This window comes from Diuraphis noxia, unplaced genomic scaffold (genome assembly GCF_037042655.1).
Source record: "Diuraphis noxia isolate RWA-SAM2 unplaced genomic scaffold, SU_Dnox_SAM2 contig0002, whole genome shotgun sequence".
Classification (NCBI taxonomy): Eukaryota; Metazoa; Arthropoda; class Insecta; order Hemiptera; family Aphididae; genus Diuraphis; species Diuraphis noxia.
Genome location: NW_028301712.1, coordinates 7,667,082 through 7,680,308, shown reverse-complemented (window position 1 = coordinate 7,680,308; position 13,227 = coordinate 7,667,082). Strand labels below are relative to the sequence as shown.

Here is a 13,227-nt window from a genome sequence, read left to right as displayed (position 1 = left end):
ACACAACAAAATATATATTTACTAAATCAGTTGAGTCAGCAACAGCCGAAAGTACTGCCAAATTTATAATAGAAATAGTATCGACTTGGGGCTGTTTTAGAAACTTTTCATCCGACAGAGGTACTCATTTTAGAAATAATTTAATCAGTGACATATGTTCAAATTTAGGAATAAAACAAACATTATCAACAAGCTATTCACCTCAAACACAAGGTCTAGTTGAAAAAATTAATGGGGTATTAACAGGCTCATTAAAAAATTATATAACAAATGGTAACCAATCGAAATGGTCATATTTTCTACCGTATATAACATTAGCATATAATGCCACACCTCAAACCACTACTAGGTACAGCCCGTTCTATCTTATGCATGGTTTCGAACCTACATTTCCAATAGATAATAAAATCATCCCTGAAAACATGCAATATCAATTAAAACAATCTCTAATTGAACTAAATAAAATAAGAGACAAAATACCGCAACGAGTTCATGAAGCTCAGATAACACAAAAAAAAATATCATGACAAAACTCATACAACTATAAATTACAATATAAATGATTTAGTAATGGTCAAATTTCCATTTTTAGAAGTAGGCAAGTCTCCCAAACTAGGACCTATATATAGAGGGCCATTTAAAATAATAGATAAGGTCAATGAACTTAATTACAGAATAAAATTAATTATAACAAAACTTGTTTTCTGATGAATATTTGATCGGTCGTTAGCCTACTCGAAACCACTTAGAAAACAAGTTAAAAAACCATTGGAATTTATAGTGAAATGCATATCCATTATATTGATTTCCAAAAAGAATATAACAGAATACGCGGTGTTGAGATAAAATATTCAGTGGAAAAATATCCTGTATTAAAATAAAGAAAATAATTTGATATTTAAATTTTAGAAAACTTGTCAAATAATGAACATATTTTGTATTCTTACTAAAAATGTCTAGTTTTTATTGCTTACTCTCGAAAATTTAATACAAGGTTACTCGTAAATAGTTCATATTTGGGCGACTGTAAACTCTCCCGATTTTAATGGCATGTAAACTCTCCCGATAGTAAACTCTCCCGGGTTTAGTCCAATACTACCTGACGGGAACATGTAAACTCTCGCGTGTCTAGTTCAGTACTACCTGAAGAGAACATGTAAACTCTCCCGGGTCTACTTCAGTACTACTAAGCTAGCTGAGGAGCATTGGGTATTATTCGTTTTACACAGTTAGAATTGGTTGAGCCATTATAGTCGATATCGTTTTAAATATTTAAATTAAAAATACTCTAATGGTAATTAAATATTTAAATGACAAAAACAGGTTAACACAAGATAAATACAGATTAAATACGGTAATACAATTCATAATAAAAATTATAATCACAATCTCTGCAGTGTAGCCAATTCATAGAGTAGCAATAACATTTAAAATAACTCGGGAGAGTTTGGACATTTTTTTCAGGTAAACATAATATTGACCCGGGAGAGTTTATACATTTCTTTCAGGTAAATATAATATTTACCCGGGAGAGTTTACCATCAGGAGAGTTTACTAGTTTTAAAAATCGGGAGACTTTACCATACAATCGGGAGAGTATACCACCACCCCATATTTTGACTAAAATGTTTAAATTTGAACTAAATTAGATATTAAACAAAGAATAAATAGTTTCTTGTTTAATACTATTCGTGGGTACTTCAAATTTGTACAGCATATCATTATTCATTTATTATGTATACACACAATGATAAATTCAAATGCAAATTTTGTTAACCTGCTGTATTACTATTTTAATAATATCTAATAGTAAAATCAAATCCCACTTAAATTTAAAGTGAGTATTAAAAAAATATCATAAAATATACTAGTAGGTACTAGTTTTATGGTTAGAATCGTTTTTCGTGTACAATGATTATTATTGAATTCAAGTTTAACTTATCCATAACAGTGATCCACACGACACCTTATTATTGTGTAAAGCCGGGTGAAACCTTTATTCCCACATTTGTATATTATTTAAACAATCATATTTAAATAATTATATACTAAAAAAATAAAAAATATTCAAAACACGATTATTCATAATTTTTGAACAGGCTTTGTGGAATTTAACTTTGTGGCCTGATTATATTTTGGTAGATTAAGCGTAGGCAGTGGCGTATTTAAAGTTTTTCCGCCTATAGGCACATTCCACTTCACTGCCTTCCCCCCCTTCATCCTTCCTACAATTTAAATTTCAAATTAATTACTACATAGGTACAATAAAATTCTGTCTTTATTATAAGAAATCGAACCCGCGTTGAATGCGCGTGTTTTGTTATCTATGATGTGCTCGTACTGTGTTGCATATGTGTATAATATTAATATGGTTGTAGGTACATGTAGATAGATGATAAATAAATTTTGAGCGAACAAAAATTAGTTGAGCTTGATTTCATCAAATGAAAAATACTTTTTATAATTTAAAAAAAAACAAATCGTTGAAATTTACCGCCCTCCAATGTTGCCGCTCTAGGCCCGGGCCTATAGGGCCTGTGCGTAAATACTCCTCTGAGCGTAGGCAATTAACTTAATTGCTCTAATATATTTTAACAGGTTTTATTAATTTATTATAAATTCACGAGAGTTTTGTACTAGTAAAAGTTCTAAAACTCATTGGGCTGTTTTTTTTCCTATTTGGCACTGTAAATTGAAGTTGAAAAGCTATCAAAAATTCATCATCTTCGAATATAGCTGACAAACCTCCATGATCCAATACTGTAGCTATGTTAAATACATCACAGTAATTTTATCCAGTGTTCGGAACGTTCACTAAAAAAACGAATTCTTTCACGTTCACGTTCTTTGAAAAAATGAACGCGTTCATAAGGTCGTTGATCTAATTTTTTGTTTATAAATAGTTTACCAGCAGTTTGTATAAAAACCCATAAACATATAGGTCTCAACCAAAAAAAAAAAAAAAAATTAACTTTAGAGCATAATATACATTTTCTAAAGTATCTAAATTATATACATATTATATTTATTAAATAGTAAATAAATTGAGCGTCTTCAAAATCGTTCAAATTAATTAAAAATATAAACGTCGTTTACGTTCATATTCTATTAAAAAAAAAACGAGTATCGTTCACTTACTATGAACGTGAACGTGTGACCATGCGTTCATGAGCAACGTTCTCTCCAAACACTGGTTTTATCACATCTTTGATGATGTAATACTTACATCTTGTGTAAGGTCTACCTAGGAATCTTCTTCCTCCCATCTCTGTCATCATTTATCAGTGTTGGTTCAATGATTTGTTCATACACGACATAATTATTCAAATCGTCTACTTTTATTAAATGAGAGGATATTTAGCTTCCTAAAAGTTTGTTTGAAATCTTATTTTTTATATCGTTACGTTTGACGTTTCTTGCGTCGGTTATATAAGGGTCTGTACATATTTTAAAACATTTTTAACTCAAAGACGTTTTTATTCTGGCAGTTGCCTAAGTTTCACAGTCATAATAGTATGTTAGAATTTTAGGATTTCTATTATATACATATATTCAATACTATATAACAAGAAATATTAATTCAAAATCAAATTCAAAATAGTTTGATTGCCTCGCATAATTTTAGCAGCTGGTTAGGTAAATTTCAATAAAATAATAAATTATAATACGTATTGTCAATTTATAACAAAACAAATGGATACACGACACCTGTGTACTTAAACTGCCTATTCACAACACCGTGTTACTAGAATGTACTATCTTAATATACACCTTAAACGATATCATAACAGATAAGTACATAATTAATTTTGAACGAATAAGCGTATTTATTAAGTTACCTTTATTAAGGGGCTGAACCCTAAAGAACGATTTAAAACATAATAGAATTTACAATTTCAACAACTAATAGATAAGAATAAGTGAATAACACATATGAGTTTATAAAAGAAAAAAATTGCAAAAATAAAATAAGTATAATGATTATAGTTAAATAAATATAACTTAAAAGTGGCTTCGTCTATTTTAAGTTTAGATGTGTTGTGGTCTAGAGTTATTACACTTGGCATTTTTTTCAGTCTCTCATTTAAATTGTAAACACTTATGAGCTATTTGATTATTTATTTACTTCATTAAATGGGCCAATTCCCTAGGTAAGTGTTATAACAATGTAGATTTAAACAAAAATGAAAAGATAACAATATAAATTATAATTAAATAATTGAATGCTTATAAGAAATTAAATTTATGGGTATCAAATTCTGAAGAAAATATTATGCTTTGGAATATGAAATTTACAAATCATGTTTTCACTCAAATATCTAAATAATTAAAAATATTACAATGATAAAATAAACATATAAAATATAATATTTCTTTCAAAAATAATGATTTGTAATGATTTAAAATTAAGAAAAAAAATATTTTAAAACATTTTTCCTTGGAAACCTGTATTCTTATAGTATTGTACTATAATCTTATACTAATATAATAATCATATAGGTACGTAGGTGCTTTATGTTCTAAGTAGTATGTTACCTCTGTGGCATTATTGGCTTATGCAGACGATTTGGTCCTCATGGATAAACCACATGATGGATTAAGATCATTATGCGGCCGTTTGGAGGAGGCAGCTAAGAAGGTTGGCTTACAAATAAACGAAGACAAAACTGAATACATGGCGGTGGGGAGAAGAGATAGTACCAGAATGTACCCTTCCTTAAGAGTTGGCAACCATGAATTCAATCGAGTCAAACAAATTAAATATTTACAAAATTATTTAATTATTTAACAAATTAGGTTCTGTTTTGACCGGAAAAAATGAAACTGATAAGGAAGTGGCAGCAAGAATCCAATCGGAAACAGATGTCTCTACGGACTCATAAGGATACTTGTTTGGGCAAGATACCAACAGAGCGCACCAAGCCTATCAAACTACGGCTCCTACCGCGCATGCGTTGCTATCGACGCTATGTTCATCGCCGTCGTTGCGCACACGTTCGTTGCCCGGTCGGTGCGCTGTTGACCTGTTGTTGACCGTGAATCGTTTTCGTGTTCGCTTCGTATACTACATTGCGCCCTGTTAACCGTGTGCGTTTGTTGATAGTTCTTCAACGGCATGTGTTTTGTTGCGTAGTCGTATGATGCGTATGGTCATTGCGATTCTTCACGTGCTATATTATAAGCCGTTGTTAAGGTACGGTTTCCTATCTGCGACTAGCCGCAACGACTGGCCGCAACGACTAGTCGCAACTACTGAGCGCTGCGTGCCGACTGGTTTCCTAAATGCGACTTTACTTTGCGGCTGGTGTAATAGGGGAATCATTTAGATCATTGTCGTTTGCATTTAGGATTTCACATAGCTATATCAGTCTTATTGTCAAAAAAACATTATCAGCTTTAAGAAAATATTTAACACCTATATTTCTTCCTGACATTTCAACCGTAGATTTTAATGTCAAAGCTTCCGAATTTTGGACAAAATGGAATTTTCCGAATTGCATTTTGGCAATTGACGGAAAACACGTTCGAATAAGAAGTCCTAACAACACTGGATCACTTTTTTTCAACTATAAAGATTATTTTTCAATTGTACTGCTGGCTATGGTTGACGCCAACTACAAATTTATTGCTGTAGACATTGGTTCGTATGGTAGAGAAGGTGACAGCGGAATATTTTTAAAGTCGAACATGGGTAAAAAAATATTAGATGGGTCATTTGGTTTTCCAGAAGCAAAACAACTGCCTGGGTCATCAACAATTTTACCTCATGTTATTGTGGGGGATGAAGCTTTTAGGCTCCACACTCATATAATGAAACCATATACGAGACAAGCCTCCAGAGACGATAAGAGAAAGTCTATATTTAATTATAGGTTAAGTCGTGCCAGGCGAGTGACGGAAAATGCGTTTGGTTTATTAAGCCAGGTTCTTCGCGTCTTTTACCAGCCTATAAATATTGAACCATCGACATGTGACGACCTAATCACAGTAGCTTGCTGTTTGCATAACATGCTAAGAGATGCATATTTAGAAGAAAATGGACGAGCATTTAAAGAATTTGACTCAAGAGAACCAGTACCTAACAATATAATACCAATTGCAAGAGGAGGTGGTTTTGCAAACGCGGAAGGATTTGACGTCAGAGAATCATATAAGGAATTTTTTAATAATGAAGGAGCTGTTTCGTGGCAGAATAACATATGTATAAGTTATTTATATTACTATTTAACTTCACTTGTTGTAACTTGTAACTTTAATATTTTAAATTTAAATATCAAATAAGAAAACAAATAAAAACTTTATACGTATTAAAATTAAAAACAATACTTATAAACATTATGTAACATTGTGTATTCTTGTATTTCACTTAAAATATTAAAAACAACCTATAAAATAACAATTATAAATGTCTTTGAATAATTATTATAATATACATACATATATTTAGATATAGGTAGTTAAAGTTGTTGGTTATTGATTTATTGATTGTACATATATGGCTCAAATCCTTGAGAAGTAGCCGACGAAGAACTGAGGCATGGCGATGGTGTGCTTGAAAGTGATATAATATTGTTGAAATCTGTTGTAGATCTAGAGGGCGTTTGAAACATCATTTGCGTGGGTGTTTGAATCGTTGGTTGAGTGTATTGCACTCCAGCGTCACCTAAGTATTTATCTTCGAGCTGTGCAACTAAAGATAATATACTAAGTTTAGCTTCAGTTTTGCCTCTGGGAAGTAGCTTGTTTACTGAAATCGCAATGCTCCTAAAAAATAAATCTATCTCATCAGTAGATGATTCCCTAGCCAAAATTGCTTCGTTTTGCGCTTGTAAGCTATTTATTATTGCTGTTCTGTCGTTCATTCTTTTAATATACTCTGCAGATTTTTCATACTTGGCCCTCGATCTTTTTCCGTGTATGACCTCTTCAGCTCTAACAGTTGGTTCATCCAATGGCTCTCCGGTATTATCTTGGCTATTTTCAGGTATTGTGGAGTCAAGATCATTGCACACATTTGATATCGTACTAAAATATTAAAATATATTATAATCATTTTCTTTAGTACATACCATATATATACATATTCCTCATAAGTTAGTCAATCTTTATCAATAAAAAGCAAGGCTGAGAAAGTTAATGATTTTGTTTTAACTCAGTTAAGTAAACAAACTTATAAGGAATCTTGTATTACGTTTTAAAAAAGAAATTTTTTATGAATTTCGTCCTCAAAATAATTTGCTAATTTTCGTGATTTTTACGTATTTTGTCAAGATTAGAACTTTAAATGCTTATAAAAAAAATTGTGACTGGATTTCTAATATTTTTCAAATATCATTGTAATAAAATATTAGGAGCCTAATACTACATTTTCAAGCTTTTTATTTATTTTAATTGCATTTTTTCTGATCTTAATTTTAGAAAAACCTTTCTTAGATCATATTATATAGATAGTAACATTAAAAGAAAAGAAATGTCATTTACGATGAATAGTTTAATTTTATATTGTAATAATATAATACAGTGGCGTAGTTTTGATTTACTTCTGGGAGGGGATATATAATGTATTGGATAAACATAAAGCCCCCCCCCCACACCCCTAAAAGTTCATTTATTTTTTTAGATACATAATACTATACACAGTTAAATTGGTACTTGTTTGTTATCGCCCTGCCATAAATAAAATAAGCAATAGAAATTTAAAAAATAAATATATTCTGCTTAATACTTGTACATTTAAAAAAAAATAGTACTTCAAAATAAAAAAGGTGGGCAAGTGGGTGTCGCTCTGCTGTACAGTAGGTTACAAGTGAATCACTGTCATGGATTGTGTTAAATTTGAATCCAATGATATAATATCATTGTATAAGAAAAACGATTCTGAGCAAAGACGGTCAGTTAGCCTACCTATGATATTACTAAATATATATTTTATGATATTATTATTATTATTATTTTTTTTTTTTTATTGGTCTTAAAATTAATAATTTCCGATTTGACAACTATGGCCATTAGCGTCACAAGAAAAAATAATTAAAATTAATTATATACAATGAAACAATTGGCTCTTATAAATAGGTATGTACATGGTAATTTTAGTGTAGTTATCTTATAATAATTTATAAATTTGTGATTTTTTGAAGAAGTCCATTGTATTGGTTTCCTGATGATATTATTGTGAATAAAGTAATTTATATATTATAATTTATAACCTATTAACGTATGTATTAAACCTTGTATTACATTTTTTCAAAATTGAATGGTGTTAAGAAAATGAAAATATAAACATTCATTGTAATTTATGTTAATGTATCTAAAGTCATTCGTTTTTGAATTACAACAAAATAAAAAAATCATTACTTGAGAAAATTTTTTATAAGATACATTTCACGAAGTGGCTACAAAAAAGAAAATACTTAGAAAAAACAATCTTATCATCGTATAAATAATATAATATAGATAACTCTATCTCTAGTTAAACTTAAAGTTATGAATAAAAGTACAAAACTGATATATTATTTACTTACATTCTTTCATACTCAACATTATCCAAAAATGACAAATGACCAGCTAAAGGCCATTTTTTTTTAGATAATATTGCTGGAGATCCAGTTCCTAGTTTTTTTTTGTGCCTCATGTAGGTATCACGTATATTCCGCCATCTATTTTTGCAATCCTCAGCTATATACGAATTAAATTGTTTATTAACTGAATATATTAGCTTCAACCTTAACTATTATGCAACGTTCTAAAAAATATTACTCTATAGGTACCTACTTATAGTACTTACGTGATTTTCCAACTACAGCCGAAATATTGCTCCAGCATTTACTTATATATCCGTAGTCTTTGTGTTGTTGGAGAGAACTATCATAAATAGCACGTTGCTTCTCTACTTCTACAACTGAAATTTCGTCCTCGTTTGGCAAAAATTTTGACATAATAGTTTTTGACATAATTATACTAGATCCGTCATAAACTACTTAAAAAATAAACTATTGATTGAAATACGCATGCGACTCATCGACAACACTGCTATCGGATCACTATAGTCGCAAGCCGCAACGACTATTTTCGACACGCACGCGTCGATCGCGCATTGGAAACCACGTTCGCAGTTTAAATATAGATCAGTAGTTGCGACTAGTCGTTGCGTTCAGTCGTATGCGGCCAGTCGCACATAGGAAACCGTACCTTTACACTCCGTTTCTCTAATATCGTCGCTGTGGTAAAGTCGCGGACTTACGAAACGGATTGATTTGACGTACACGTGATCGTCATCGCCGTGTGTTGTTTCGTCGCCATTCGCGTTCGTCTGCGCGCACACGTCCGTCCGTTCCTGTGATGTTTATGTTTTTTACCTGTCCGTCGCATTGTTGTAGCCGTCACCTGCACGAATGAAAGGCTCGTCTATTGGGATTTGACTTTATACACCTTGTCAATAACCCATCGAATGAGCTGGTTTGGATATATTGGTTGTCGGAAGGTACGTCGTGTGGAGCAAGGTGTCCCGTCAGCTGCCAGGTCAGACGTATCACACGTATTATTATTATTCTGTTAACGCGACTATTGTTATCAGCGTCGTACGTAGTTATTGTGTATTATTTTTTTTTGCATTATCAATCATTGGCGTGATTGACATTATTATTATAATTAATTTGTTGTAATTGTGCTAGGACTAATATAACATTTAAGGCACTCTCGTGTTATTGTTTTCATTAAGTTTATATAAGAGCAATAAATTTATACAGTCCACTTTATAAAACTATCTAATTGTTTTTTCCTATTTTCATCATTTGATAGTAGTATAGTACCCAGCGTTACAAAACCCGTCGAGGTATAACCGTATTCGTTTGAATCGGCTATCGCGACCAAACAATACTAGAGTCCCGATCCCTGTCGAGAGATATAAAGTTACAAATATATATTACACTTTTACGTCCCATAATTACATACGGAGCAGAAACATGGACATTAAGAAAAACGGAGGAAAACAAACTGATTATTTTGGAAAGGAAAATCTTAAGAAAGATCTTTGGCCCAGTAAAAGACGAGGAAACTGAGGGATGGAGAATAAGGAAAAACAAAGAACTAGAAGAACTCTTTCAGAAGCCAAACATATTAAACATAATCCAGAGTAGGAGGTTACAGTGGGCGGGTCACGCATGGCGTAGTCAGAACCCATTACTACACGTAGTATTGACAGAGAATCCTAAAGGGAAAAGGCCCCTTGGACGACCCCGTTTAAGATGGGAAGATTTAATAAAGAAAGACGTGGAATCGCTGAACGGTGGCCCAGATTGGAAAACAAAAGCAGCTGACAGAGAGTCATGGAGGATTGGTTGTTTAACGGGATGGTCCTAGTGGCCAAGAAGAAGAAGTATGTTACGATTTTTTTAAGTAGCCAAGAGAAATCGCCTATAAAATAATTATAATATTGTCATATACATATAATCAGACCTTAAATATCAAATTTTGGGCCCATTAACTAAATGTTGTTATTGGCCGCATTTTATATTATTTAATATAAAATATGTATTCCTATCAAAGTAAAAAAAAAATCGTGCCTATGTATTTTTAATATTTTTTAAATGCTATTTTTACAATGTGTTAGAAGCCTTGTTTTAAATTTTCAAGCTTTTCTACATAACAAATACATTTTTTCGAAATTTATAGAAAAAAAAACTAAAAAAGTTGAAAAATCAAAATGTCAGTAAACAGCTCAAAACAAATGAAAATTGTATCAAATAAAGAAAATGCCTATATGAACATTCAGTGAAAATTGCATGTATCTGCAGTCATTTGTTTTAGAGTTACATCAAAATAAGAAAATCGCTAAATGTGAAATCCAGTGAAAATCCAATGTTAAAAAAAAAAATTTTAATTTCAAATGCTCATAAAAATTTAATTTGACTTTCCGGTGGACTTTTGATTTGTGATAAAGATTGAAAAACTTGTAAGAAATCTTGTATTAAATTTTTAAATTTTAGATTTAAAAAGAAAATTTTTATGAATTGCTAGCTTAAAATAATTTGTGAATTTTAACGAACATTTCCCCAGCCCCACCCATATCAAATTTTCCAAAACTTTTCTACGCCAATTTTTAGCACGTCATTTGCTTGAATTTGTACGACCGTTTCCGGAATTTGTACGTCACCGGTTTGCCCGGAAAAAAAATTAAGGAAATCGGAATTTTTGTCAAAACTAATTTTGGTTTAATTTTTATTTTTGGTGTAACTCTAAAACAAATTACAGATACATTAAATTTCTATCAAATTTCTATATTAGCATATTCTATAGGTAGTAGGTACACTAAAAAACTTTTCGCTATTATTAAACAAGGTTCCTCGTTAAACTTTGTGCCTAAGTGGAAAATAAAATAAAGTTGGCGTAAATAATTCACGATGATTTTTTTTTTATCGTCAGAATTTTGAATTTTAAAACAAAATAGTAAAATTGAAAATTAAGCACATTATCGCTCGTAAGTTTGTCTACTTTTATCAAAAAGAAATGTTTATTGGATAGCCAAATCAATGTTTATGAGAGTTATTGGAGATCAAATTATTACATTGGATATTTAGTAAATTTTTCATGGAGTGTTCTTCTTATTTTGTTGTAATTACTAGTTCGAAAACGAATAATTAACGAATAATAAACTCAAAATTTAGATATATTAATTTTATTATGTACTAAATAAAATGTTCAACAGTTTTGGACTTGTTTTCAACTGTTTGTGAATATTTTAAATTTTTTAGTTTTTTATTTTACAAATGTCGATAAAATGTTATGTCTTAGGTCAAAAAGCTTGAAAACTTAATACAAGGCTTTTAATATATTGTTAAGATAGCAGTTGAAAAATATTGTAAATACAGTGGCATGCATTTTTTATAAGGAATTAAAGGTTCAAATTTTGACACAATTTAATGAATTGAAAATTTACAAATTATTTGGTAGTTGAAAAATGTATAAGACATTCAACTATTTATACCTAAAGATGTACAATTGAAAACAATGTATAAATTACTTCGTTAGTAATTAATTTTGTATCCCAATTAATCTAAAAAATATACAAAAACAGTTTTCATGTAGGCATATTTATTTGAAGTTTTAATTTGGACGAAATTATATATATTAAAATATAAACTATAGAATAACTATTTTAGTTATATCGCTGTAATTTAAAAATATTATTTGTGGGTATTTGAAACTTCTAAAGTATATTATTATATACAGATATGATTATATGCATATAATATTATATCAACCACTTACTGTATTAATAATGACAATAATATAAAATATAAATACCTACGTTTAATTTAAAATTACCAAGATTGACAACTCGTCTCCACTCAGAATCGATTTTCGTATAAAAATATATTATTTCATGATGATTTTAAACTTTGATTTTATAGTTTAAATTAAATTTTGGTTTAAGCGGACTTTTTGTACCTAACAACTAAATTTTAGTGACGCATAAATGAATGGTTTTTTCTACTGAAAAAAAATCAAGCCATTTCAATATAATTTACTTATAAATACATATATTTTCTAAAGATATATTTTAATCCGTTAGGTAACATTTGAATAATATTTATTTACACTATAATATATTTATTTATATTATGTATAGGTAGTCTCTGAATGTATAACTTTTTAGTTCTCAATGTTTGGGGTACAATAGCAATAACAATACATAACTTTTTAATTTCAAATTAACAACTATATGATTGATTCATAGTTTAATACCTGCCTAGTACCTACTATATAATATTGTTATTTATTTGTCTGATATAAAAATTTAATACAACAGTGAAGTTTTAAGATTTTGATATTGTTGATATTGTGACCTGTTAAAAATTAACTCATTTGAATATAAATTCTTATTTTCAAACGAAATTGTATTCCCTAACTATCTTCTTTATTACTAAACATATTTAAAAAACAGTTGATACAATAATAATCATTCAAATTAATGTTGATAAGAAGTGTAATATAGCTATAAAAAAAATAAATTTTATTAAAAAGAACTTTTTATTCAATGTTAATTAATTTTTTTCTTTTATTAATTTATTTTTAGACTGAAAATTCATTCATTTATACTTATAGCATTCAAATTATATTTATTAAAGTAAATATTTATAGTATTTAAAGAAAGTTTTCTATTTTATGGATATAGTAAGAAAGCTGTGATTGACAATAAGTAATGTTTTAACTAAAAATCCTTTA

At 29.7% G+C, this 13,227-nt stretch overlaps 2 protein-coding genes across 2 annotated transcripts; one reads left to right on the top strand and one right to left on the bottom strand.

Moving 5' to 3' along the window:
* Window positions 1-5,283: 5,283 nt before the first annotated feature.
* On the top strand, window positions 5,284-6,462 carry LOC149058012 (uncharacterized). The gene is made up of 2 exons (XM_089218280.1): window positions 5,284-6,202; window positions 6,449-6,462. Exons 1-2 carry the CDS (start codon window positions 5,284-5,286, stop codon window positions 6,460-6,462), a joined length of 933 nt encoding a protein of 310 aa, XP_089074406.1.
* Window positions 6,328-9,161, bottom strand: LOC107169228 (uncharacterized). Its single transcript, XM_015518902.2, has 3 exons — window positions 8,789-9,161; window positions 8,526-8,679; window positions 6,328-7,026 (listed from the first exon to the last, which is right to left on the bottom strand). Exons 1-3 carry the CDS (start codon window positions 8,952-8,954, stop codon window positions 6,480-6,482), a joined length of 867 nt encoding a protein of 288 aa, XP_015374388.1. The 5' UTR covers window positions 8,955-9,161; the 3' UTR covers window positions 6,328-6,479.
* Window positions 9,162-13,227: the final 4,066 nt, after the last annotated feature.

What these genes read in the sequence shown, in the direction of transcription:
- LOC149058012 (XM_089218280.1), top strand. Translation starts at nt 5,284, where the DNA reads ATGCGACTTTACTTTGCGGCTGGTGTAATAGGGGAATCATTTAGATCA.
- LOC107169228 (XM_015518902.2), bottom strand. Translation starts at nt 8,954, where the DNA reads ATGTCAAAAACTATTATGTCAAAATTTTTGCCAAACGAGGACGAAATT. An exon ending in GGCTGTAGTTGGAAAATCAC is followed by an intron (nt 8,680 to 8,788) that starts GTAAGTACTATA and finishes ATTCGTATATAG; the next exon opens with CTGAGGATTGCAAAAATAGA. An exon ending in AATGTTGAGTATGAAAGAAT is followed by an intron (nt 7,027 to 8,525) that starts GTAAGTAAATAA and finishes TTAATATTTTAG; the next exon opens with TACGATATCAAATGTGTGCA.